Source organism: Haliaeetus albicilla, chromosome 4 (assembly GCF_947461875.1).
Source record: "Haliaeetus albicilla chromosome 4, bHalAlb1.1, whole genome shotgun sequence".
Taxonomy (NCBI): domain Eukaryota; kingdom Metazoa; phylum Chordata; class Aves; order Accipitriformes; family Accipitridae; genus Haliaeetus; species Haliaeetus albicilla.
Genome location: NC_091486.1, coordinates 26,275,500 through 26,301,777, shown reverse-complemented (window position 1 = coordinate 26,301,777; position 26,278 = coordinate 26,275,500). Strand labels below are relative to the sequence as shown.

The window sequence follows — 26,278 nt, the reverse complement described above, 5'->3', positions numbered from 1 at the left end:
CCCCGCCCCGGGCTGCCCACCCGCGTTTTTGCCGTCGCTTCCATCTTTCCCGCACCAGTGCGGAACCCGCCGGCTGCACAGAGACGACAAGGGCGCTGCGAAGGCGAAACAGGCCGATACACACGCAGATGGGCAGCTGCGCCAAGGCACGAGAAAGAACGCACCGAGCCGCCCCCGGTTCCGGGGGGTCGCGCCGGCAACACCGACGCCTGCCCGCTGCGGCCGGGCCGAGGTGCCGCTGGCCGTTACCGGGGGCAAGGCGGGGGGGCCGGCCCCGCGGGGCGGGAGGCGCCGGGGCAGAGGGGCTCGGGCGGCGGGGCCGCGGAACCGCCTGGGGCGGGCGAGGTTCCCGGCACGGCCGCCGCCGCCGCTGCCGCCGGGAAAGGAGCCGCCTCCGCGGGCTCCCGCAGCCGCTGAGTGGCTGGGCGGCGGCGGGGCGGAGCGCGGGGGCGGCCGCTGGCCCGGCCCGGCCCGGCCCGGGCCGCCTCCGTCCCAAAACAGCGCCGGAGCGAGCGGGCGGGCCGGCGCCGGGCCAGCCACCTCCGCGTCGTACCGGCCTCCCCGCGCCCCCCGGCCCCGCGCGATGGAGATCGAGCTGCCCCCCGCCGCCCAGGTGAGAGCGCGGCCGGCGGGCGGGGGCGGCGGCCACCCGCCGCCTCCCCACCCCCCCCCCCCCCGGGTCGGCCCGGGTCGGGTGTCCGGGCGAGGGGCGGGGCGGGCGGTCACGAGGCCGGCGGAGCACGTGGTGCCGCCCCCGCCCCTGCGAACGCGCTGAGTCACGGCGGGGGCGGGGCGGGGCGGAGCCGCGGAGGCTCCCCCTTCGCGCCCCCCCTCCCCCGCCCCGCTCTGCTCTGCAGGGGTTGGGGGGGCCGGGCCGGGTTTGGTGCGACCTCCCCTCCCTCCCTCCCCGCCCGCGGCGGTCGCGGAAAGGTCAGTCAGGGCCCGCAGGAGCCGCCTCTGTGGCAGCTGCCCCGCTGCGGGCAGCCTCGGGCGGGGCCGGGAGCTCGGAGGAGCCGGAGAGGGCCGGGGCCGGCCCCTGCCCCTGCCCCTGAGGGAGCGGCTGGGGAGGCGCCCGCTGGCGGAGGGGCTGCCCGCGCCGGGCGCAGCCTCGCGTCGCTGCCCCCGGCGTGCCCGTGGGCCTCTCGCTCCTTTCTCGGGTGAGTTACCGCAGGTTTCCGTCTGTCGTAGCGCGGCTGCCCGTCGCGGTTGGCCCGCCGGGACCCTGTCCCCGCCAAGCCTGCGGCCCGAGCCGGGCCAGCAGGAGCCGTTGCACAATCACGCACTCCCCTGGGGCGGCTCAGGGTCTGGTGCAGCCTCTCACCACGCAGCCTGAGGAGCCCGAAGCGGGATGACCCTGGCCTCGGCCCGGGCCGCTGGTGAGGGGCTGCGACCGGGGCGCTCCCCTCGCGCCCCCCGCCTGCTGGGAGCGCCTCCCGAGGGGTCTGAGCCAGCGTGCTTCTCTGGGGCTTGGACACAGGAGGCGATGAGGTCTTGGCGGCCTCCTCCAAGGCAAGTCTTCCGGAGGCTTAGGGGTATTTGGATGCATTTGCGTTTTGTGCGGCAGAACCTCTTCGCTAAAAGCCTGGGGAAGCTCCGTACTTTCGTGTTGCACACTGGCTGCCCGAGAGTGGGGTGAATAACGGAAAACATAGCTGAACTCCACTTCAAATTTATGTAGTCGTTACGTGTTGTTCTTGGGCTTTTAAATGGGAAGTGTGCCCTTATCAACTACGTATTAAGTTTAAAGAAGTAATACTTGAAACCTCATCTGGAGCTGTTTTAATTCTTTTAATACTACGAATTTAAGACTCAAGAGTTCTGAGGCTCTTTCAGTGTATGTCAGTACAGTATATGCTACACAACAGAGCTTCTCTTAACATTGTCTGTCCATCCTTTAGGATATATAAGTGGCTACACCCTACGGGCAACGTCTCTTTAGCAGTGTTGGATATACCTTATTCTGTTCATTGAATGCTGTTGCTTTTCTGTCTTAGGCCCCTCAAAGCTCGGCCTGGCCTACCTGTTTTTCTAGCCCTGGATAGCGCAGCCATGACCTCCACCATGCCTCCTCGGTTTCTTGGAAAATACTGCAAGAAAAATCAGGCTCTTGGCCTGTGCTACGTAAACGCCCCATGAATTTCATTTTGCCTATAGCATCTAGCTATGGCATTTTTGCTCTCATTTCTGAGAGAATCTTGACAGACTGATTCCTGCTTTTGTACCTTCTTGCCCAATCCACTGTGACTGCTTTGCCAGCAAACCTAGCTTCTGTTACTTGTTTGCCTACTTTGTCAAACCCTTTCTATCAAGCCACCTGTCGCAGTTTTCCTATCTGAGCTCAACAGCTGCTGGTTTCTTCTCTTGCAGACCTAGCCTGAAAAGGCGCTGCATTTTTTAGATAGTAAATGATTACTGTCTTTGACATGCAGTTTTAACTGTATTTATTGAATGGAAAATTCAAATACCCTTTCCCATAAAACCTTAGCTCAAGATGAGAAAAGGGGAACACAGTCTTCATTTAGCCCCTCAGATTTTGTAAGCCAGCAGATGGGAAGGGTGTGCACTTGTGCAAATACAGTACAAACTCTTAGTCTTTTATGTGCCTGGTAGCAATTGTCATAGCAGTAAAGGTGATTGTGAAGGGCTGGGATTGATCTAGCCCCTTAACCAGAATGTAAAATCACCGCTTTCTGCTATGTACTTCTGTGGGAGTTAGAAGTGCTATTGCCTGCAGTATTCTTGAAAAAAGTATGCCTTTGTTGTACCTCTGCCTGGAAACAGAATGCACCTCTGTATGCAGAGGGCTGTTGCCTATTACACACTAACAACACAGATATCAAAACATCTAAGAAAAAAGAATGCAATGGAACAAGTGTCAAGATGTTTCAAATCACAGTTGCAAAAGCATGGTATTCTCATAGTAGCTGTTCTGTTCAGTAAATCTATTTGTTACTGAAACGGTTGCTTGGAACCTTGTAAAACAGGGTAACAAGCTCATCAGTTACTAAATTTTGAGCCTCACAACAAGAAGAGAGCAAAAAGAATTCACTTTCCAACACAAAGAATGAAGCTGTGGGTTGCACTTAGGCTGAAGTGACACCAACTGTAACAAAACCAAGTAGGCAAATAAGTGAGTGCCTGTGTAAGTGTATCTGTTAGGGTTTTTCTACCTAGAGAACTACTGAAGAGTCTCCAGCTAATTAGTGTGATTTCTTCAGTCAAAAGGGCTTTAGCATGGAATTACACATACTTTTTTTTTTTTTATGACATGCTGCATTAAATTGTCAAGTGAATGGGTTTATTTTTTATTCCCTAATGGCCTATCATTTCCACATGAGGTAGATTCTGCAGGCAAAGACAAACAAGTGCACTGCTCAGGCCTGGCAAAAAGTCTTTGTATTTTGGGTTCGTTGGGGTGGGTTTTGTTTTGTTTTGTTACTTGATAATGAGGTTTAATAACCCTGTTGAATAGGAATATCTGATCAAGATATTTGTAGAAATATCTGTTTATGTATCTGTGTATGTAGGTAAATTTCAATATAAGGAAACATCCGCATTTCTGAATATAATGTTACCTACTAAAATTATGGACAAGTTTGGAGGAAGTAGATGAAGGAGTATCACAAGCTCTATCTTAATTAAAAATGCATTTATTTTTTTTCACCCTCTCAGTTCTTCTGTGCTCACCTTGATACCAAGCTGCACTGATAGAGCTTGCTTTCTTTCAAAACTCACAAAAGAATACCTTTCAGTTAAGCCAGTGGTCGATGTAATGCAATGTAGTATGTTTGACTGAAATGAATGTGGACTAATAGGAGCTGACCATGTCAATCCCTTTGCGAGAACAGCTAATTAGATATTATTGTTACTGTAGTAAATATCCATCATATGAACACTGTTCTGTAGTTTGTCTTTAAAATGTACTAAAAATTTACTGTTCTATTGGAAGTTGATGGAAGTGCAAGAAGTTAATTGTCTTTGAAAATCTGACTTGAAGAAGTTTGTGGTTAGCACTCAAAGTTGGAGAAGAGTTTGACTTTGAAAGTTTGCTGGGAAATGTTTGAAAGAGACGAATCCAGAACAAAAAAGACCATTCAGTATAAGCAGAGGGCAGCTGGATGATCTTGTGTGCTTTAAAGAACTTAAGACATTTTTATAGGACTGTGTGGGTGGCTAGGAAGGTTTGTGTACACTTCCCACTAAAGTATGTGGGCAAGAATAAATTCTGGATCTCTGTCCCTTACTTTTTTTCTTTTTCTTCAGTTGAAAAACTAGAGACGATATAATACTTATCCTGAGTAAGAATGCAGCAGGTTGTATGTAATCCTGAAGGACAAGGATACTGTTAAAAATGTGTCAGATTATTGTATCTGTTGTTGCACCTGAATACCCTTTTGATTTCTTTTGGTTGTTTTTTTCCTCAAGTTCTATATCTTAAATTTGCAAAGCAGAAAGATACCTGTTTGATAGGTATTGCTACTTTTGTGATCCTGACTGAAATGAATGTAGCAATAGCATATTGAACGTACTTATTTTGTTAAAGAAATCTCAGATACCTTTGTGGAATACGCTGGGCTTTGTGAGATGATGTTGAAGAACGCTAGAAGTGGCAGGAGCTAAGTGAATATTTGTTCATTTATGTTCTCAGTAAAATCAATTCATACTATTGTTTACTATGATTTTTCCTATATGGTTGTAAAATTGTGTTATATTTGGTCCTTCAATAGAACTAACAAATCCTCAAACAGCAAAAGTTGTCAGAGTTTGTAACTGAAAATTTTTGGAGTGCATTAGACTTTTAAAGGATAGTGAAAAAGAGTCAATTGCAGGCCCAGGAAAGGGTGAGTTTAAGGGAGAAGGAGAAAATATAGAAAGTTCAGATGATGACAGTAAATGGTGCCAAGTGTGCCCATGCCTGTAACACCATATGTTTGCTTCATTGGAAAGAAGGAATTTGTTTGATTTTTGTATTTGGAACTTCTTTCCCTCCCCCCCCCCCTTTGAAATTATAAAGGTAAGCTTTAAAATGACTAAACCATTCACTAGAATTAGGCCAATTTGTGCAAGTGTGATGTATTTGCAATGATTGCGTTGGCTGAGGCTAGTGCAGTACAAGTCCAGGCAGTAACCTGTCAGCATGAATTAAATATTAATCCCCTGCTGCTGTGCTTGAGTTGCAGCCAGCAAAAAGTCCTCCAAAGTCTCCAGGTTAATCACCTAGTTAAAGTTTGTTTTGGCCTCCATCTCATTCCAACCCTAAGTAACCTATTATTTTAATATAGCACATTCCTAGAGAACTTGAAAGGGTTTGAAGTCTGTCCAGTTTTCTGATACAGTGTATTATACCAAAGTTGGACTTTGTGCCACAGAATACAGCTTTAGGTGAAGGGAAAAGAATACAACGTGTTGGCCAGATTTGTTCTTTTTCGGTAATAATCTTGTTTATCTGGGTTTGGAAACGCTTCATCTGCTACATATGCAAGTCTTTTTACGTAGACCAATGAAAAGTCAGGTAGGAGAAGTTGGAAGTTATGACTTTGAATTCGTGTTATCCAAAGGTGACTGATATACAGTGAACTGAAATCCTGCTCAGGATTGCTCAACAGTAATACTTTTATGGCATATTTGTTATATTAAGGTAAACAATTAAACCAACCAGTAAGAAATGAAGCCAGCAATGCTATCTGTGGTGTATAAAAACTCCTTTAAACCATGGGAGGCTTATCTGAAACAGATACCGGAAATGCATTTCAGGTAAAGATAGGCATTATGTACTTTATCTTTCCTACCCAGTAACTGCGTTCCATACAAGAAAAGCAAAGCTAGTGACAGTCACATATTAACTTCTTGCTACTGCCAATTAATTGATCATATAGTGCTTAAGTTTTTCTAAAGTATAGGAACAGTATTAGTATTACTACTCTGTGCAGTGCAGTACTGAAGCAAGCACAGGGACAGCTCTGTCTGAGGATTTCTTTGCTTCAGTGATTTTTAGATACATATGTCTTAATTTTTCTTTACCACCTTTAAAATAAGGAAATAAAAAAATACATTCCCCAGCAGACTATCTTGACTTAATATTAGTTCAGTTTTACCTTGACATACATAGTCCAACAGTGCCTGTTTCAAATAGAAGCCAAGTCTCTCAGAACCATACATTTAAATTAAATATTAATTTGGCACCATACATTTAAATTAAATATTAGTTTGGATAACCAAGCAGTAACAACATCAAGTAAGGATAAAAATGTTTAATTATTTGACTGCTTTGGAGAAGAAGATTTGTCTTCATCTTCTGAAGCATCTGTCTTCAGCCATTTTGAAGTCTTGGTGAAATATTTGCTCAGTTTTCTTTACCTGACACATTTTTGAATGTTATGTGTTGATAAATGGGCTTTGTGTTTTGGCTTTTAATTTCTACTTTAATATTTGCTTTAAAAGAATTAATTTAAGTGTTTTGATATGTTGATTATGGAGGTGTTGGAAAGGTAATAGCAGTTAATAAGAGTATTAATAACTCTAAGTTAAGTTAGCTTTGTTTTACCAGCAGAGCATAACTGCTGCTTGGTGGTATATTAATAATCCCTAGCACAAGTACTAATTGGCAAGGCCATAGTAGAATGGGTGTAGCTAGCTTAGAAATAATACTTATGTGGATGCAATTTATATACTACAGATTTGGTTGAAGCTTTTCATTATGTCAGTTTAGATTTCTGATTTTGGCCCAGTTAGCTGCAGTTTTTATACTGGGAAGAAGGAATAGAAAATAGTGTTTATTTTTAGCTAAGTTATTTTGAAGATGCTGGAAATGACTGTTAATGTTTCCTATCTTTATAGTTAAACTAAACCATTTCAAGAAGTAGGTCTTTGTTGTTGATGATATTGCAGTACTGAGGGAGTTGAGACCACCCAACCTGGTACTTGTCTTGCAGAGTCTTAAGACTTTTAGTCCAACTTCTGCAGCAGTATTATGAGCAATGCAATTAAAAAAGAGAAGAGAAAGGAGAAGAAAGTTCCTTTAAGTTTGATGTTGCAGCAACAAGTTATGTAAGACCAGTTTGAAACCATCTCTTTCAAACCTTTTAAGGAAGTATCTTCTGTATGACTATGAAACATAAAGATACCAACTTTTCCCTCCTTGTCCCCACCTCTGTCTTGCAGTTTCAAAGTTTTATTGCTGTTTGCTGTATTGGTTTTACATGGTGTTTCTTGTAAGTATTAAAAAATCCACTCTTGGAAACTGCTTGCAAAACAAAGTTTGCATACTTGAGAAATTGACTCAGAAGGAGCTTGGTTGATAGCCTGCCTTTAAGAAGAGATTTGTTTTATGATTAAGGGTGTGCCTATTTGCTGTGTTTGAAATTAATGCCCACTAAATATTGAAGCTGTGACTTCTGTACAGCTGAGTTATGTGCAAAGCTGCTGTGACTTTCATTTGCTTCCTGCTCAGATCATCACTGCTGTTTAGCCATAAAGAGCTACATTAGAATGATCCTGGGGGATTTTGTTGGTTTGAACCCTTGTGGTAAAATTAGTACCTCCCTACTTACTGCTATAATTCGAGTGGAGCAATTCCTGTGCTGCTTGGGCTGTTGGAATATCACCATTCAGGATTCCCAGGCATCATGCAGTCAATGCAGGTCTGCCATGCTGAATGCTGCCTGCCCCCGTGTGAGAGGGCCAGTCTTTCTGTCTGCTCTGCAGCTGGCATTTGTGTCTTGTGCTGCCTGGGCCTGGATACTTGGTCATTTCTTCCTTCTGTCTTCAGGAACTGTTTGCTTGAGTTATGTGCCATTGGGTAAGAAGGCTGAATTTTGTCCTAAAACAGGGTATTTCCAGTTAGATTACTGCAGTTATGTGACCAGATAACATGTTCCGCAATCAACTGGGTAATAAAACAATGGGTAAAAGAGGGTGGCAGGGGTGGGTGGGTGGCTCTGAAGGTTGGTGCAGCTCAGCTCAGATGGGTAACAGATTTTTCAGAAGCTTCATGGCTGGAAGGAGAACATGGAGACTTTAGCAGAAGAGGTCATCTGAGATGTGCCAATGGGAGTATTCCACCCTGGCTTGTTACACTAACACTTGTCTTCACAAGGATCGCAGAAGTAGTGGCTGATACATATGCACTGGTGCAGATAATATAGTCATTAAGTGTCCTTGGAACAAGCGTACCGTAGACCCTGGAGCAGTCTTCTGTGTTATTTGCCATGAGATGCACAGACATATTTTCTGTTTTATAACACGGAATTATATTTGCACTTCTTTCTACTGTAGATGGGTCTTGAACAGACCTGTGGCAGCTGAGGAATTTCTGGAAGACTGTCGCACTGATATTTGTAAAATAAACAAACCTGAGTAAACTTTTGAAACAAGTAGGATTTAAGATACGTAAGGATGAAAATGGAAGTACTTCAGTAACAAAAATGGTACTGTTAAAATAGTGTAATATGAAAAAACAGGACTTTTGTTTGCAACTAAGTCATAACTTCTGACAGCTGGTCTTCCAAATTATTCAAATTGAATTCTTTGGCTATGGAAATGCACGTTATGTTTAGGTGTCTCATAACTGTGTATGCTGTAACAGAGAGAACTACAGCACAGTGACTTCTGATACTGTGCTTTCCAATTTGGTTGTAGTATTTGAACTAGAATATTACCAGGTCAGTTCTTCAACTGGTATAATTTTTGTGACTCAGTGGAATGTTGTAGTTCCATGGAATGTTTTCCAGCTTGATTTGTGATCCTTTTATCATCTGCCACTTCAGGAATCTAGTGTGTACCTACCACTCTCAGGAATCCTTGCTCAGCTGATAACCAGTGCGAACATCTCTAGACATCTCTCATCTCTCAAAGTTTCTTTTTGCTGGTAAAATGAAGAATGGAAGCCACTTAAATAATGAAACTGTTAATGGAGCGCTTTAAATGACTCTGAAAAACTCTGTTACTAAGGTCAGAGCCATAGAATTATTTTAAATTCAAAGTGAAGCTTGGGATGAGAGTTTTTGATAAATTGTGTGTGTATGCGGCAGAGATCATGAAAAAAGTCTTAGAAAATGCAAGTAGTAATGAAAATTAACAGTTCATAGCTGACTCTGTGAGTAGTCATTTACCCTAACAAGATCTCTGTCTCTCATTGTCTAAATTAACTGTGCTATAGAGAAATTTTTCGAATCTTGTAATTTTTACTGATAATTTACTATAATCTGATTTTTTTCCTCAAGTATTTACTGAGGCATAAGGAAGTAAAGTGTTTTGGCCAAAGGCAGAAAACTGTTTAAGATCCAAACCTGACATTTTCTTTGCATTCTGTAATTTCTTACTTTACAAGTGATCATCTTAACCTTTTGCTCAACAAATTGATTCTAATTACATGTGGAAAGCACTCAAATCTTCTGTAATGTCTTCTGCTAGAAAAATCAGCTGTAAATGCTCATTTTAGAAACAGTCTTCTAAATATACTGTCCTGTAATATACTTGCAAACTGGATAGCCTCCCCCTGCCCCTGCAACTTTTAATGTTTGTTAACCATATTAACGTGCCTAGAGTATGTTTGCTGCTTATGGATGGAAGAGGTATATTGACATGTTTATTTGTGGCAAACAATCTTGTTTTGGCCGTCATAGGTGATTGTAGAGGGCGTGAGGGGACACACATCAGGAATTGGCCTCTACCTTGATTTCTTAGGTACATCTGCCCATCTAATCAGAAGGCTGAAAGAGGCATCCCCATGATAATCAGCTGTACAGGCCGTGAGCCTCCTGTGTACTCAAAGAGGACACACGTGGAAGCCCCAAGGACAGTGGTGGGCGGTGGAAGCTCTTGATTTGGGTGGAAGGACACAATTACTGATGGTTGAGTTTTGGAGGTTTTGCTGCTCTTCTGAGGATATTGAGAATTACTGCTTTTATATAATTTGGTAAGAGGTATAAAAACATTTACCTACTTTGGTTCATGCCTTGAAAGATTAATTATCTCCTTTTGCTTTTAGAATTTATAAATTAAGTCCTAGGACTTAAAAAAAGTGAGGGCTGGATTGCTCCACACAAACAAAGCTTTAGTTTTGTACACAGTGGTGTTCAGTTCCTCAGTGGGTTTACCTTTTTAAGCAAAAGCTGTCATTGTGTACAAAAAATGATAAATTGGCATCTGGACACCTGACATGTTGGCCCTTCTTGAGCTTTCTTGTTTAGTTGTTTAACTTTGCAGGACATTCAAGTGGAAGAGCTTCCTGAAACCTTTGTGGGGGTTGATGGCTTTTAAAGGATTTCTTTTTTCTGAGAAATATGTTAATTACAAGTGCTTAAGAAAATGAGTAAAATCTGTCCTTGCCTGATTCTGTGGAAGAGCAATTCTCATCATGTATCTTGGTGTGGTTGGAGGAAGGGGAAAAGCTATACAAACTCCTTTCATGGAAATTAAATACCGATTTCTATGATATTTCATGTAAATTTAGGGAGAGCATTTTTGGTCATCAGCATACAGTTGAATGGTATTGTTATTTACTGAAGCTTTTCTGTAGTATGTCACTAATGAAGGCTGTGCTGCATGCCAAATAAACCATTTAACTATTAATTACTTGTTTGGAAAGATAGCATCACCACAGCAAAAATCTGCCATGCTGGGCTTCTCTTCCTTAAATTTATTATCATCCTGTACTGTCCAGTGGTGAGCAGTTGCATAGAAATGTAATTTGGGCCTTTTTTCCGTTTTTTTTTCTTTCCCCTTGTAGAAACTAAATAACCTTTCCAAGTCTATTTGAAGTTGAACACACACACACACAAAATCAACCCTGCTTATTTATTCAAAACTGTGCACTGACACTGAATTCACAGCATTATCTATATAAATTATATGTGTGAAAAGTGCAGATTAATTGCAAGACTCTGATCCACAAAGTTATTTAACACTTGTGCCCCACAGACTGCAGTGGAAGGTAGGCACCTGCATGCTCTGCCAGATGTGGGCTGACTTACGCAGAACACGTTACAGCTGACCGCTTCTGGAGCAAGCTGTATTCATTCCCTGCAATGTAACCATATTCTTAAGCTTTTAGTCTTAAGATAGTACTTCTAGGCTGATGAGGTGTTTGTGTGGCATGTTCTCTGAGGTTGAAAGCATCCTTACTCTTTCTTTGTCAGCTCAGCTTGGAAGCGTGGAAGAATTTCCTTGATGCATCTACTCTTATGGAGTAGATGTCTCTGTTACTGAAGGAGGGCTGGTGAATGTGTGCTGGTAGTACATTTAGTGAACCTCATTGCTTTCTAACCCACGCAGGTATTCCCATTGTTTGCAATTGTAGTTTGGCCCATGAACAACAACAACAAAGTTGCTTGTGGGATCAGTGAAGTGAAACTTGGTGAGACGTGCTTCTTGAAATACTAGAGCATGTTGTTTCCATATCCAGGCTGTAGTGCAGCTGTAATGACCTGTCTGGTGCCTGCCCCCATAAATTGCCCAGCCATCAGCAAAATGGGGGCTTTACAGGAAGATCCCAGTGCAACGGAAGTGTAGTACAAGAAAGATTCTAGATAATTGCAGAGAATATTTTGACTCACAAACACACACACTGTTTTAATGTTTGGTTTGAAACACACTTTTCCAAACAGAGTGTAATCCAGATGAAATCAAAATAGTGGCTAATAGGTTATAACCCAAGGTTAATACAACCTAATAAATATGTTATTTGCAGTTTTGTTAGGTTCTTTTCTCTGTTTCTATGTTGATCTTTTCCTTCCTTCCTGATTTGTTTTATTGGACGTAAGAGGGTGCTATAATTTGACTGGATCGTGTTTCCCAGATGACTGAACCATTATTATAAACAAATCCTCTTGTAGATAAACTAATGAGTAGCCTGTGGCAATGTCCGCACACAGGAACGTGCCTGGCTGGGTACAGCAGGATAGCTTGAAGATAATCATTTAACAGGTAATTGTTTTCCAAGTACTGTGGGTTCAATGTATAAAATGAATTGGGACACAAAGGCTTTTGTGTTCCTATGGTTAAAAGATCAGCAGTATTTTGAGATGCTGCATATTTGTTATATTATTTGTTTACATGTAGGGTAAGGATTTTTTTGTTGTATAAGTGACAATTCAATAAATGCCAGGTTTTTTAGGATGCAGTTTTGACTTGGGAGGAGAACAAACCCAAAAACAAATAAAGCTATTAACATCAGCTTTTTCTGAAATGAAGTAGACTTCTGTCTGAGATGGCTGCTATTTGAATACCTTTCAAAATGGAGTTACGTGGTACAGTATGTGGTGATTAGAGAACAGCTAGAAAGTCAGCCACAACAGAATCACTCAGTTTACTTACTGGGGTAATGGAGCAGAGTTTTGTTGATGCATCAAGCATATAAAAACAAATAGACAGCCTAGCCCACTCTTTTATAAAACAATCCCACATTTTTGCCAGCCTCCCAATTTCATTATACAACTTGTATAATAGATTGTAACTTGAATACATATTAACTTTGTGTGCTTAATGACTTAATGATTTTGTAATGCAGCTGATGCAAGATAGGGTAAAGAAGTAGGAAGTGAATGGCTTTGTTAAGCTGAAAGAGGGATTCAGAATGTGAGTAGAAGGAACCACAACACTTTTATACCAGCCAAATACACTGTGGAAAAGTGACATGTAGATTAACATGATAATAATTAAGACCTAAAAGGGAAAAGGGAGGGATGGAACCCATCTAAATGAAACAGCAAAGCTCTGAAGACATGTAAGATCTGTTGCTTTAGATACCGATGTTCCAGAAAACAGTCTGGGATGTCAAGAGATTTAGGACTAAGTTTGAAGAAGCAGGATGACACCCATGACCATTTTTGGCTTTTGCTTAAGCAGCCAGGGTAGCGCTTGTAAATATGGGCATAGTTAAATTTATTAACGAGATGTTCATCGTCATCAGCTCACAACATTAGTCCTCACTCTGCCTCTTTCTTTAGGCTGAGGCAGAAATAGGGGAATTTGGAGCAGATACAATGCATGACAGATTTGGCCATGAATACTAGAGAATAACTTCTGAAAAATCAGATATTGTACAAAAATAAGTACCAATGTCAGGTTTAACACTTTGCTTTCTGTAAGCCATGCAAATGAGATGGGTTTTGGCTCTTTTTTTTCCCTGATTTTTTTTTTTTTCCTAAGATGTTGAGGCAGGATCAGTCTTGGGACCATTCAGCCCCTGGAAACCACATGCTCTATGTTAAACTCTATTATTTTAAAGCTATCTTCTAAAATACATATTGATTAACCAATTTAGAAAAACACAGCTACTTCGGGAGTGTCTGAGATAGAGCACAAAACAATCTTCTGCAAAAAGATCTGCAGCACTGAGCAAAAATCCCCTGATCTGTTGTACCAGAAACGGTCACCTCAAGGCACATTGAATGTGGTGGGAAAAGGAGATATATATATATACACGTATGTATGTATTTCTGACCCCAGAGATTAATGAGCCAGAGAGGAGAATGTCACTCCTGCTGCTGTGCCCTAGGCTGGAAGGGAGTGAGTGCTGTGAGGCTCTCGCACATGTTCAGTGTTTTAAGGAGTGGCAGGGAGGTGGGGATTGATTGATTTTGCAGAAAAAGAGAAAACTGTTATCAAATTGAAGAAGTAAACTGCTCTTTATGTCCCTCCTTTTCCTTTTCTTTGCTGTCTTTCTGATGAGGGTATTTTTCTTTACCTGCTGTGGTCTTACTCTACTGTTAGCATTAGGATTTTGCAGCTTTTGGAATTGAAGTGAAGTTAATACATTCATGACCATAAACAGCCTACAACAGATATTCTTCACTGCAGTTACAGTCTTTCTCATTTTACATTCTTCAGGCTTAAAGAAACCTGTCTTTTCACTACTACTGGAGAATATATGAGGTATATGTTCCCCCTAGCAGTTTCGAGAGCTTGCTTGCCATAGGGTTATCGTACGGGAAAACCATCATGTTAAGAGCTGTACAGATCTTAGTCGTAGCCTTTGTTGATACCATTCCTGGAAGATGACACTTCAGGTGAAATACATAAATCATCCACCTCTCAGAGGAGTTACTTCTGGAGTGAGGGTTGGGAGAGTGGGTGGATAGTGTCCAGAATTGCACTTGTAGGGGAAGATTGTCCTTCCAGCCAGCCAGAGCCTCTCCCCGTCTTTGTCAAAATAATGCCCAGACAGGGCTTGTAGTGAAACTTTAAGAATGCTGGACAATCCAGCCAAGGGGTTTTTCAACTAATCTAATTTATAAGAGTAGATCCTGACAATCTGGCATTTATTAGGAGAGCCTGCTGGAATACAGTGGGACGTACAGTCTGAAATATGAGATATATGTTAGGAGAAAACAGAGGCTAAACACTTCTGGCTAATGAAATATCAAAACTACTCTGTTCCTGGCCTGGTAAAGCATTCTAGAGGTTTCTTTCCTCAGTAAGAAAATTAAATTTGCGTACAAACACTTACATTTCAGGGACTGAGCTTATCTCGTATGTCTCTGTTGGGGCAGAAGAATGTCCCAAGACACATGGTCAGCATTTTTCAACAGGCTTATTTATATAGACATGGAGTAGAAATTCTCTTACAACATCAGTTCTTTAAAGCTATGGCTTTCCAACCTTTTTAGAGTCCATTTTCAGGTAAGCTAGCCTGCCAGGTCTTAAAGAGAGTTTGCTGACCAAGATATCAGGCATCCAAAGACTCTTTAGGGCCAGGAAGAGCAAATAGGCATCAAGAAGCAGGCTGTTTAGTGTCAGTCCAGTCACACCAGTAGTAAGTGGCGCAGGTACGAAAGATAGAAAAAAAGACACCCCCTCACACCCACCCAAGCACCCTGTTTCCTCCTAGATTGCCTGGAGGGTCTTAGTGAAGAATGTGGGACAGCAGGCAGCTCCACAGGGCAGACAGCAGTTTGACCTTGTGCATTCACAAATCACAAGTTGCTGTCACGTGGCTTTGTTTGACAGTTGTCTGTTCTGTCACATTTCCAAATCCTAAATCCAGACATCTAAAATTGCTATTGTACCCTCCTGCCCTCCAGCATAAATAGCTTCTGCCATTCCCTTTTCCCCATTCTTCTCATAAGGGCTGCTGCTCTTTTAAATTTTTCATGTCCTCACTGTCCCTTCCACATTCTTGAGTTAACTTTTGTTCTTCAATATCCAGTTGTAAGGGATTGAAAATTACGGGTCAGCTTTCAAAACTCAATTGTTTTTAAAAGGTTATGGTGTTGGGCTAACTTTATCTGCTTTCTGTGCTTTCTCTGAAGCATGAGGCTTCTGTGTCCAGGATTCTTTTCTGTAATTATGAGTTGGAATTGAGTAAGTAACTTACCTTGAAAAAGATTTAGAAAAGAAACCACTAGTTGTGGTGATTTCAGAGATCATCTAAACCATCAAATGATTTATAAATCATCCTTAAAACCTACCTGAACAAAACCAGTTCCTCCTGAGGATAAAGAAGGCAAGACATTCAGCTGTTGCTTCCACAGCCTGTGCTTTTCTTAAGTGGTAAGATGCTTCCACCTCCTCCTCTTGCGCTTGCTTTATTACTTGATCCCCTCCCTTTCATTCTTGCCTTGGAGTATCTCAGGTCCTTGATCCTCACTTCCCACATGTTTTTTTGAATAAAGCAAAAATGTAAGGTGCTTTTTGTTCATTCCTTTCACTTTCTGGAAAACAAATAGGAATTGGGAGATCCTTTGCCATCTTTCTGTGCATAAGCTATAGGAGTGTTTTCCTGCTTCTTGTGGGGTCCTGGTCTGAGCTCACTGCTGGATGCAATGGCCATTGATTGCTGTTGCTCTGTCATTTATTCATGCTGGTATGTGAAATCTCTCTTCTTGGAGTTAGGTGCTAATGGAACATAGGAAAGAAAAATCCTTGTCTGGTGAGAGATTCTGCTAGTGTTATCCCAATTTATGTTGCAAAATGCTTGACTTTAAGAATTAAATGTGCAAAACTCACAATGTGTTCTGTATTAAGGGGATAGCTAATAATGGGTTGAAAGCCCTGTCTGAGATAGCAGATTGTTTCTCTGCTGACACTTGGGCCACTGGGTGTTTCCACTTTACCAACGCTGCGTGTAAATGGCTTATATTCCAAACAATACCAAAACCAGTCAGATAAACCGAACAGGGATGAAATGAAAGATTAGCATTTTGTTTAAAGCACAAAAGTCAGTCTATGAAAATAACATGAAAACAGGGTCTCGTTCCTTTGTTTACCCTACTGCAAATATGTTTGTTTAGGAGCAATAAGAGTTAATTGTCAAACTTTACAATGTAGTCAGATTTTCTCATAAAATGTATAACAGACTTTGCCCAGATGGCAAATGCTGATATGTAAATCTAAAACATGAAAATTTCCATTGGGGGCCAGATGGTGGCTTAATGTGAATTGTTTAACATTTATGTTTATCTTATTAAAAGTGCCTTTATATGTCCAAACTAAGCTATCAATGTGGTTGGAAGAGCATATCACTAAATGAACAAAAAAGTCAAATCATGAGTACAAGGCACCTCCTGCTTACATGGATCATGGGAAAGCAAAGCATGTCCTCTGTTGAAAGAAGTTCTTTCTCTCTTTACAAAATTGTGAAGAAAATATTATAAACAAAATCAAATCACTGTTTGTCTGCTTGGGAAAAATATTAAAACCATATTACTTTCCCAGAAGTTAGAAATGTTGGACAGTGGTAATACACACATTAAGTACCATAATGTATTTCCCCTCAAAATAGGCGTTGGCGTTCAGCGGGAAAGAGCTGATCTCTAGACGGGGGATGGCAGCTGCAATCCCTCCGGGGCGCAGGTCCTTCCTGCTGCAGGGGAGGCCTGGCTTTTCCTGCACAGCCTCTTGGCTCTGCCAAAACCATCGTTTCCTCTGATGCAATTCAAGAAATTGCACAACGGAGGAAAGAACAAACAGGCGCTTGTGGACTCCGTCACATGAGGGACCGCTGGCGCCTTTACAGTAAATGCATCTGATATTAAGGGAAGTGGTTAGCATGGCTCCAAAGGGCAGCAGCCAGCCCTGGATCAGATGAATCTTTCACAGGACTCTCGGTGTGTGTGCTCCAGTTCGGATGTGAATCTGTGCTTGCTTGTCCCTCCAAATGAATCTTTCGGAGACCAGCACATCATGTTGAGGCATCTAAACGTCAGAGGGTAGCTGTTGCACAGGCAAGAAGTAAAATACCTTTTAATAGCTTTAATTAAACACTCCAGGCATCAAATACACAGTTATTATTCTGATGCTTTCACAGTGGAAAGGGAAGAATGCTTCAGTGATAAACCTAAAATAGAGTGCCTGCCTGTGTCTGTGGATACCTCTGTGTATGTGCGTGTTCAACAAGGCAGAGAAATAATTTAAAGAGGAAGGCTATGGGGAGGAGCAAAATTGCAAAATATTTGCTTTAGACTGCAATTTTTAAATATATATATATTTTTTTTTTTTTTTTTTTTAGCGCTTTGCCATCACCTCATGCTGGGGGCTATGATTCACTCCTTAGTGAATCACTGGTCAATGTTGACTCCATTAACTTTGACCTGAGGCTTTGGACTAATGCCCGGAATTTTTTTTTTCTTGAAAAGGGCAGTACTACTAAAAGCATTGGCTGAAAATATAGATAAGTGTTAAATGGCTGGTTAAAATTTAAATCAGTGTGCTCTTTGATGATATTACATATTAGCATATTGAACAGAAGAACACTTCTTCCATGCAGCCTATTCATGTGAAGAGTAATTACTTGAATTCTCATTTGAAGTTAAGGCTAATATTGCTCTATTTATATAGAACTTTTCAAATTGGAAGTGGGAGGGCTCTTTTCCAATTATATGGTGATAATTAAAAAACCCCCACCTTTTTGGTTTTAAATGCTACAAACACAACAGCTAAACAAAATAAAAAAAGGTGTTCCTGACAAGCATCTCTCTCCAGCGTAGAGCACAACACTGTTTAGCAAAGCTCAGCCCTCTGCCAGAGATAAGATACTGGGCTAAATATGGGCCCTTGAAAAATGGTGATGGGAGCCAATCAAAGCTGTCAAAGCTGTCATATTTCTCAGAACAACAGCCCAAGATCCTGAAAACTGTGCAAGCATATTCATTAAAAAAATAATCCCGCTTGCTGAATCAATTGCTGCATGCACGCACAGGTGGTGGTGTACAGCCACAGCCTTTTTTTTGGGGCCAGCTGGCGTCTTGGAGGTCTCTAGTCTCGCAAATGAAGCAACACCCAAAGCTAGTTATTTTGATAATGAATATAGCCAGTAGTATGGCTGAAAGATTTAATAACTGTGCTTTAAGTTTTTGCACTAAGGCTACGTGGGTATTCTTCTTAAGGAAAATGTTATGCCTTCTGTACCTTTCTTTTTGATCACTTTTGGTTTTCATTATTTAAACTGAAACTGAGCACCAGTTCTGCTATTTTTGTGCTGTAACTGTTGCAACTCAGGGAGGAAAACAACTCTGTTTAATTCGCATTATACACACACACAAAAAATCTTTTCAGTCACATTTTTAATGGTGCCTTGTAAATGAATAATTCAGAAGTGAGCCCTAAAATCCAGATCCTGCAGTTTTATCCAGAACATATTGCAAATGCTCTGAGACTAGGAAACAGTTTTGAATCTGCTGCAGGAGGAGACAGTGAGCAGCTGGTAAACTACTGGCCCTTAATGAAGCTATACCATATTGCAGTATCTCCAATTACTGCAGAACTTAATTAGTTCGTTTTACCCTGCCAATCTGGAGAGACCAAACGTTGTCTTGGGCAGACACTGTAATTATTTCAGCTTCTTCATTGCTGGCCATTAAAGCTGAGTTTGGTCTTTCCCAGCAAGGTATATTAAATATGTCTTAGATTTAGGAATGCCTGGCCTGCGTTGTGTTACACGCAGATATTTTATGTAACTGCCCGATTTTAGAGAAAAGTAATTTTTTTAGTAACAGGTAGAATTAGTTCATGCCATGTGTAAGTATGAGTGCTAATGGTATAGAATTTTTAACAACGAAATGAGAATACTGAATTGGTTTGTTCAAATGTGGTCTGGCCCTAAAGCTTTTTGCCATAACTGTTGTACGGAAGTGATCGTTCTGAATGGCAACGTGACTTGGTGTTCAGGTTACTTTGCTCCTCTATTTGAAAATAGTCTTTAGAGATAAGGGAATGTTTCAATTTGATATGATGGCAAAATAAATGTATCTTGGTTGTAGAACTGCTAACTGAATCGGTAAAGTTCCGTTTAAATGAAACGTAGTGTTTGGTAAGTTATTTGTAGTGTGCTAGCCTGATGAAAATGCCCAACACTGAATGTTATTTTTGTGAGCTGCTGCTAAAGGGTAATTTTAAGAATAATGAAACATGCCATAAAATCAAAACTCCCAGGCACCAGCTAGAAATTGTTGACATGTGCCCATCTGACAAATGTGGCTACTAAGTATTAAAATACTGTATCAGCTGACATCCAAACTGATGATTTTTGAGTGTTAGGTTTTCTTCACAGGAGAAAATATTCAAAAATTCAGCCCTTAAAAATATTGACTATTTGAAAAGTAAAATCCACTAAGCCCTTTTCCCCCCCAAAAAAACCACCTTATGCAATAAATAAAAATAAACTGTAGCCAAATCAAGTAATATTAACTGGTTGGTTTTCCCTAAATAGCGGAGTTTAATTTGTCTTCTGGAACACTACAGGTGCAAGGGGTAGCTGATTTCCAAGAAATTTAGGTCATCGTTAGCTGTCTGATAATGATTGACTCTGTGATGAGCCAGAGGCCAAGTGATTAACAATATTTGGGACCTATTGACCTCTAGTTTATACTCAGCTGCTCCAAACCAACTGCGTTTTAGAACATCAACTTAGACTAAGCTTTAAATTACAATTTTTTAGTAATAGTCTTAATAACTGTGTTTAGTACTACAGTGATCTTATGTCACTTGGTGACTTTGAAACCAGGTTATTCTCCCACTCTGAAGCCCTGTTCTGCTGATCTTTAAGATTAATACTTAATTCCAGGATGGAACATAAATACTTTAAAATACATTTTGCAATATGGCTATTATAGTTACTTCAGACAGCCCCCGTCATGTTTTTAGTCAGCTTTTACAGTTTTATAAGATCATCTGAAAAAAGTTACTTTTCAATTTCTGTTCTTTTCTGCTAAAAATTACTTTCTTAATGTGACATAATTCATTCCATAGCTTCATGTTTTCTATGAGCTAACTTGGGAAAGAAGAATATATTTATCCTCTGGCTAGGTCATGTATTACCTTATCAATTGTAATGCATTGCTTAGTTTCCATGAGCCTGTGTGTGGGCCACAGCAACCAAACCATCAGCTCACACACTTCAGAAAGGTCGTATAGAGCCATATTTTATTTAGATAATTTTGTAGGATTAAGAGAATAAGCCTCAGTTACATGAGTCTACCTGTTTAATACAGAAATTAAAAGCTTTGCTATTGTTCTAAAGCAGTTTTGCTGGGGAGGACGCTTGCTTATAAAAAGCATTTCTATTACAGGACATGAACTTGATTGACATCCTTTGGAGGCAAGATATAGACCTTGGGGCAAGGCGTGAAGTTTTTGATTTTAGTCAAAGGCAGAAGGAGTATGAACTCGAGAAACAGAAGAAACTTGAAAAGGAAAGACAAGAGCAGCTCCAAAAAGAGCAGGAGAAAGCCTTGCTGGCTCAGCTGGAGTTAGACGAAGAGACAGGTGAATTTGTTCCTGTTCAGCCGGCTCAGCGCATTCAATCAGAAAATACTGATCCAGCAATTGGTTTTTCACAGGTAAACTCTAATATGTGTTTGTGAGTTTAAACCTTTTTCCATTCACGGGAAGATATCATGTTAGTGATTACCTAAATGAATTTGCATTTGTTGCTGTAATGGAAGATTCTTCAGTTATTCAAAGATGCAGTAACACTTTTTCATAACTCTCCTATTTAGACCACACAGACTTCAAAACCAGAAGCAGAGGCTTTGTCCTTTGATGACTGCATGCAGCTCTTGGCAGAAGCATTCCCATTTATAGACGACAATGAGGTAAAAATACTCAATACAGCAGTTTCACAGGTGGTCTTCTAGGGGATCAGTTTCATGTCTTCTCTTACTAAGATTTGTCTTCAGCAAAATATTAATTTGTGATATGATTTGAGTTTTGTCCTCAAGCTGACTCCAACTGGAATAAAGCAGTATAGTAGGCTTGAACTAGGGCTGTGTCCAGAGGCAGTGGGGTGGTACTCTTGGGTTCCTTCTGCTTACTGAATCCTGCAGCCAGGATTCAGTGTGTAATGCCAGCTGATGGCAACCATTCCAGTTACTGCAAATAACGGTAGCGGACTTCGTCAGTTTGTTACAGTGAGCTTAGTGCAGCTCTCTGGAGTTAGTGCATTTGAGTTGCTTTATTTCTATGTGCTGACCCAGACTATTTGATGTGTAAGGATAAGGTCTTCACCAGCCAGTTTCTATATATTTTTTTTCTATTTCTTTCCTTAATATGAAGACACCTTTCATGGGAATAATTTTATATTCTCCCTTTGTTTACAAAAAATGCTTTTCTTAAGACGTACCTGTCTGTTTATTCTGCAGAAATGGTAGAACACCAAAAACCAGATTTTTGCTTTGGAAATTTTTTTTTTGAGTGGGGTTTTCTGTGTGTGTGTGGTTTGTTATTGTTGTTTTGTTTGTTTTTTTTTAATGTGGTGGGGTTTTTGTTTTGTTTTGTTTTAAACACTCCAGGCTTCTTCAGCTGCATTTCAGTCACTGGTTCCTGCTCAGATCGGTAGCCACCCAGTCTTCATTTCCTCTGATGAAACTCAGCCACCTGAATCACCTGTTCTAGTTCCACTTACTGATGCAGAGAATATGCAGAACATAGAGCAAGTTTGGGAAGAATTATTGTCCCTTCCAGAGTTACAGGTAAAGGTTTAGTATGATAAGCACCTGAAAAAAATAGCATAATATTTTGGAAGAGTATGGTAGTTCAGAGAATGCAGTACAATAGGATCTTAACAGATGGTGATTATGAATATTGTGTTGGATTCTACACCTGTAGGATTTCTATAACTCAACATAAGATTTAATTTTTTAAAAATGATATATTGAAAAACACGTAGGAGGAAGGAAATTAGTTGTTTATCAGAAGGCCTTAATAAAACACAATCTGTCTTCCCAGTCAGAACTTCCCCACGTTTAGCAAATCATTGTTTGCCTCTGTATGCAGCTTGTTACACCATGATCATGGCTGAAATTTCAGCTGCTTAAAAATGGACACTTCTAAATTATGGATCTACAACAGGAACTGTTTCCACAAGCATTATTGTAAATGTTTTGGGGGTTTTTTTGCAGTGTCTGATTGTGTGAATCATTTATGGTTACTTTTGCATTCAACTTCTATCGAAGGAAAAGGTTTTGTAAAGATGATAATAGAACATACATTTAGATACATAGAAGAGTCAGGTATAGTTATATAACTACTGTTTAGATATGTTCAGTAAGAACTAATTATGTAATGTACATGAACTGAATATTTTAAAGGAACAAAAAATAACTTTGCTATATTTCTAAATTGTGCATTACAGAGGACATCTAGAGGTTTTTTTCTCCTATCCTTATGTTTCTATTTATATTTTTTCCTTAGATTTGACTTGAAAGTTGAGTAAATTTATTTTCAAATATATTGCTGTAGAATATCATCATGCTTCAACATGATGCTGCTCTACTTCATGCTGTTAACACAAGAGATAAATGCTCGGTGGAAAGCCTGTAAATCCGAATCATATTTAAAAAAAAAAAGTTTGCAGGAACTGGTTTTTTTTCCTGCCACTCTACATTTTCCCTTTGTCTTTTTGTATTTTTCAAAATTTCCTAGTTTCACAATCTTTACTGCTGTGGTAGGCTTAAAAACCCCACATAAGTAACAAGGGCAATGGACTGTGAAGAGGCAGCAGTGATACTGAAAATACATTAAGAAACCAAACCAAAATTATCTGTTGCAGTAATTCTGAATAGTAATTGAATAATCTTCTGAAAGAAGTGAGATAATTAAATTGAGGGCATTGCCTTTTGTGAATATGTTTGAAGAAAAAAAAAAAAAGAGCTCACATTCAAAACCTTAGCTTAAGCCTTGAACGATCTCTGGTTAAATAATCAGTGTGTGGTCCCTTCTTAAGAGGAACAGAATCATTTTGGTAATTGCCTAATTCTTTGGGGACAGCAGGCACACTTATTTCAGCTTCAGTTAAGAAACTGCCACACTGTTGGAAAGAACATTGGTCTTGCAGCCAATGAAAGCCCATCAATGTAATAGTCTTCAATGCTCACACTGGTGTTAGCCAGCTTAACTAAAAGTATGTGGGGTGAGTTAATGTTTGCAAGGCTTCATGTTGGTACTCTTTTCACTTCACTGAGAATTACATTTCTCAGCATTGAACAGCTGCTTTATTCAGTAAATCCTAAAAGAATCTTGGTTTTTGAGGAAAAGAAATCTATCACATAACATGAAATTGAGAGTGCTAAAAGTAAGTGTTTGCTACTAATGCTCATTAAGTCTCATTCAGTAATTTTACATTTACTGTACTCATGCCATTCCTAGCAGTGGCGCTTGTGAGAAGTTCAGACATGTCAGCTCCAGGATCCCCACTAGCAGTTTACCAGAACAGGAGGGCTCCATGCAGCTTCCATGTAGCATTGGAATGGGTCTCTTCAGCATCTTGCTACGAGTTTGGGAGGCTCTGCTCTCTTAATATCAATAGCTTTGTCCGGAACAAGTTGCTTCATGCTCTTGCTTAGGTATCTAGTCTTCTTCCTAGATTGCCTCTCTGTAGTAAAAGTGTGTTGTAGTCATCTAAGTTACAGCAACGTTGTAATACCCATTTTATGTGCATTTTGATTGCTAAAATATTTAATGTTTGTGGGTTACAGAAAAAGGTTTTACCAGGTGGAAATGTGTTGCTCAACTTCTCTCTTGCATTTCCCATGTAGTGTCTTAATATTGAAAATGATAACCTGGCTGAGGTAAGCACAATCACAAGCCCTGAAACCAAGCCAACAGAGATGCACAACAGCTATAATTACTACAGCTCATTACCCATCATGAGAAAAGATGTTAACTGCGGCCCAGATTTCCTGGATGGTATTGAGGGCCCCTTTTCCAGCATTTTGCCACCAGAAGACACCAGCCAGCTGAGTGTGAACTCTTTAAATGACACATCCCCTTCAAACTCTGATTTTTGTGAGGATTTCTACACCACCTTTATTGATACAAAGGTGAACAGTGACACAGCAACGACGAACACTATCAGTCAATCACTTGCGGAAATTCTGAGTGAACCTATTGATCTTTCTGATTTCTCACTGTGTAAAGCTTTTAATGGCAACCACTCAGGAACTGTACTAGAATGCAATGATTCTGACTCTGGTATTTCATTGAATGCAAGTTCTAGTGTAGCATCGCCTGAACACTCTGTTGAATCATCTGCCTATGGGGATAAGACTTTTGGTTGTAGTGATTCTGAAATGGAAGACATGGATAGTGCTTCTGGAAGTGTGCCGCAGAGCAATGCTAGCATGTACTCTTTGCAGTTCCAGGATCAAGTGTTCTCCTCTGTGGGGCCAAGCACTCAAACTCCTAGTTTGCATTGTACAAATACACCAAAGAAGGAGCCCCCTGCCAGTCCAGGCCACCCCAAAGCTCTGTTCACAAAAGATAAACCTTCAAGCCGCCTTGAAGCTCATCTCACAAGAGATGAGCAAAGAGCAAAAGCTCTGCAGATCCCTTTTCCTGTTGAAAAAATCATCAATCTCCCTGTTGATGACTTCAATGAAATGATGTCTAAGGAGCAGTTCAATGAAGCCCAGCTTGCGCTTATTCGAGATATACGCAGGCGAGGCAAGAACAAAGTGGCTGCTCAAAATTGCCGTAAAAGAAAACTGGAAAATATAGTGGAACTGGAGCAAGACTTGAGTAACCTAAAAGATGAGAAAGAGAAATTGCTTAAGGAAAAAGGAGAGCATGACAAAAGCCTTCGTCAAATGAAAAAGCAGCTAACCACCTTATACCTTGAGGTCTTCAGCATGCTACGTGATGAAGATGGAAAGTCTTACTCTCCTAGTGAATATTCACTGCAGCAAACTAGAGATGGCAATGTCTTCCTTGTTCCTAAAAGCAAGAAGTCAGAGACTAAACTTTGAAGGGCAGCACAGCTGGCTACTGTTCTTCGAGTGACTATTTTTGTATCATTATCCTGATAGTTTTTACTGTGAGGTGGAATGCAGAATTAGGTAATATTTTTCAAATAATTCTATGCAATGATAATTTTTAAGTTAATGATTAGTTTATGGAAGATGCAAGTTTAAAACTAATAGTGTAATGCAGATGGATGTATGCAAAATTTGTAATCTCACTTTTATAACAGACATTTCCTTCTTATAGCACCACTTTGGCTAGTTTCCATATACATGTAAATATTAAAAGATACCATATTTATATACTGTTCCTATCTCTTGTTATATTCATAGATTTATTTGAGAGAGAGAGATATATATAAAAATGATTTTAGCCTTCTAAATATAATTTCTTGCAAGACAAACAGTGTGGCTTCTGATACTTTTTTATAAATACGCAATAGTGTTTGTTTCCCATTTTTCTTACACATTTCTACTTGCTTTATATTTAATACATTATTTTAATTTAGTATAAAAGTTGATACTTAAGTGTTTGATTTTGATTTATCAGTTCATTAACCTTTTTTTCTAACTCTACTTCATACACATCTATTTCCCTAAAGAAGGAAAATGCTCACTAGTTTTCCAAGGCTAAGTCTTCATGTAACAAATATGCTTAAGAACTAGAGATGTATCATGCAGCATTACTAATGTTTCATTCAGCATAATTTTAACTGCCATTTGGAAGGATTGTGTAACATGAAGTTAAGTTTCAAGTCTATGCTAAGTTTACATAATTTTTGTTTTGCTCTTTGAACACTACTTAAATTTGTGATCTTTCCTCCAAAGGCATTTAAAATTTATTAATTAAGACATTGTCAGCATTATGCATTTTTCCAACTAAAAATTCTGTACATTTTTGAGTAATTGTTCTAGAAATACACTATGTGTCTCTGACTCCAATCAGCGAGCATCGTTTGTCACTGCTGTTACATTGGAGCTTATGGAAAAAGGTGTACTAACTGCCAATCAGCTGTACTGTTTGGAACCTGTGCTCAATTAATTGAAAAGCATTGTGGAGTTTAAATTATGATTTATGAGAGAATAAAAATTGGGCAAATAAA

At 40.4% G+C, this 26,278-nt stretch overlaps 2 protein-coding genes across 3 annotated transcripts in view; one reads left to right on the top strand and one right to left on the bottom strand.

Annotated features, from left to right (window-relative positions):
- Positions 1 to 457: 457 nt before the first annotated feature.
- Positions 458 to 26,278, top strand: NFE2L2 (NFE2 like bZIP transcription factor 2). The gene is made up of 5 exons (XM_069781511.1): positions 458 to 613; positions 20,508 to 20,777; positions 20,937 to 21,032; positions 21,729 to 21,908; positions 23,973 to 26,278. The coding sequence occupies exons 1-5, from the start codon at positions 584 to 586 to the stop codon at positions 25,179 to 25,181; spliced, it is 1,785 nt and encodes a 594-aa protein (XP_069637612.1). The 5' UTR covers positions 458 to 583; the 3' UTR covers positions 25,182 to 26,278.
- The window catches only part of HNRNPA3 (heterogeneous nuclear ribonucleoprotein A3), a 31,352-nt gene continuing 21,196 nt past the window's right edge, over positions 16,123 to 26,278 (bottom strand). Inside the window, exon 14 of one of the 2 annotated variants that reach the window (XR_011324345.1) lies at positions 16,123 to 17,154. The gene's annotated coding sequence lies outside the window, so the exon portion shown is untranslated. Of the gene's footprint in view, positions 17,155 to 20,344; positions 21,933 to 26,278 lie in introns of those variants that run through there. The other variant, XR_011324344.1, reaches the window with a different exon arrangement.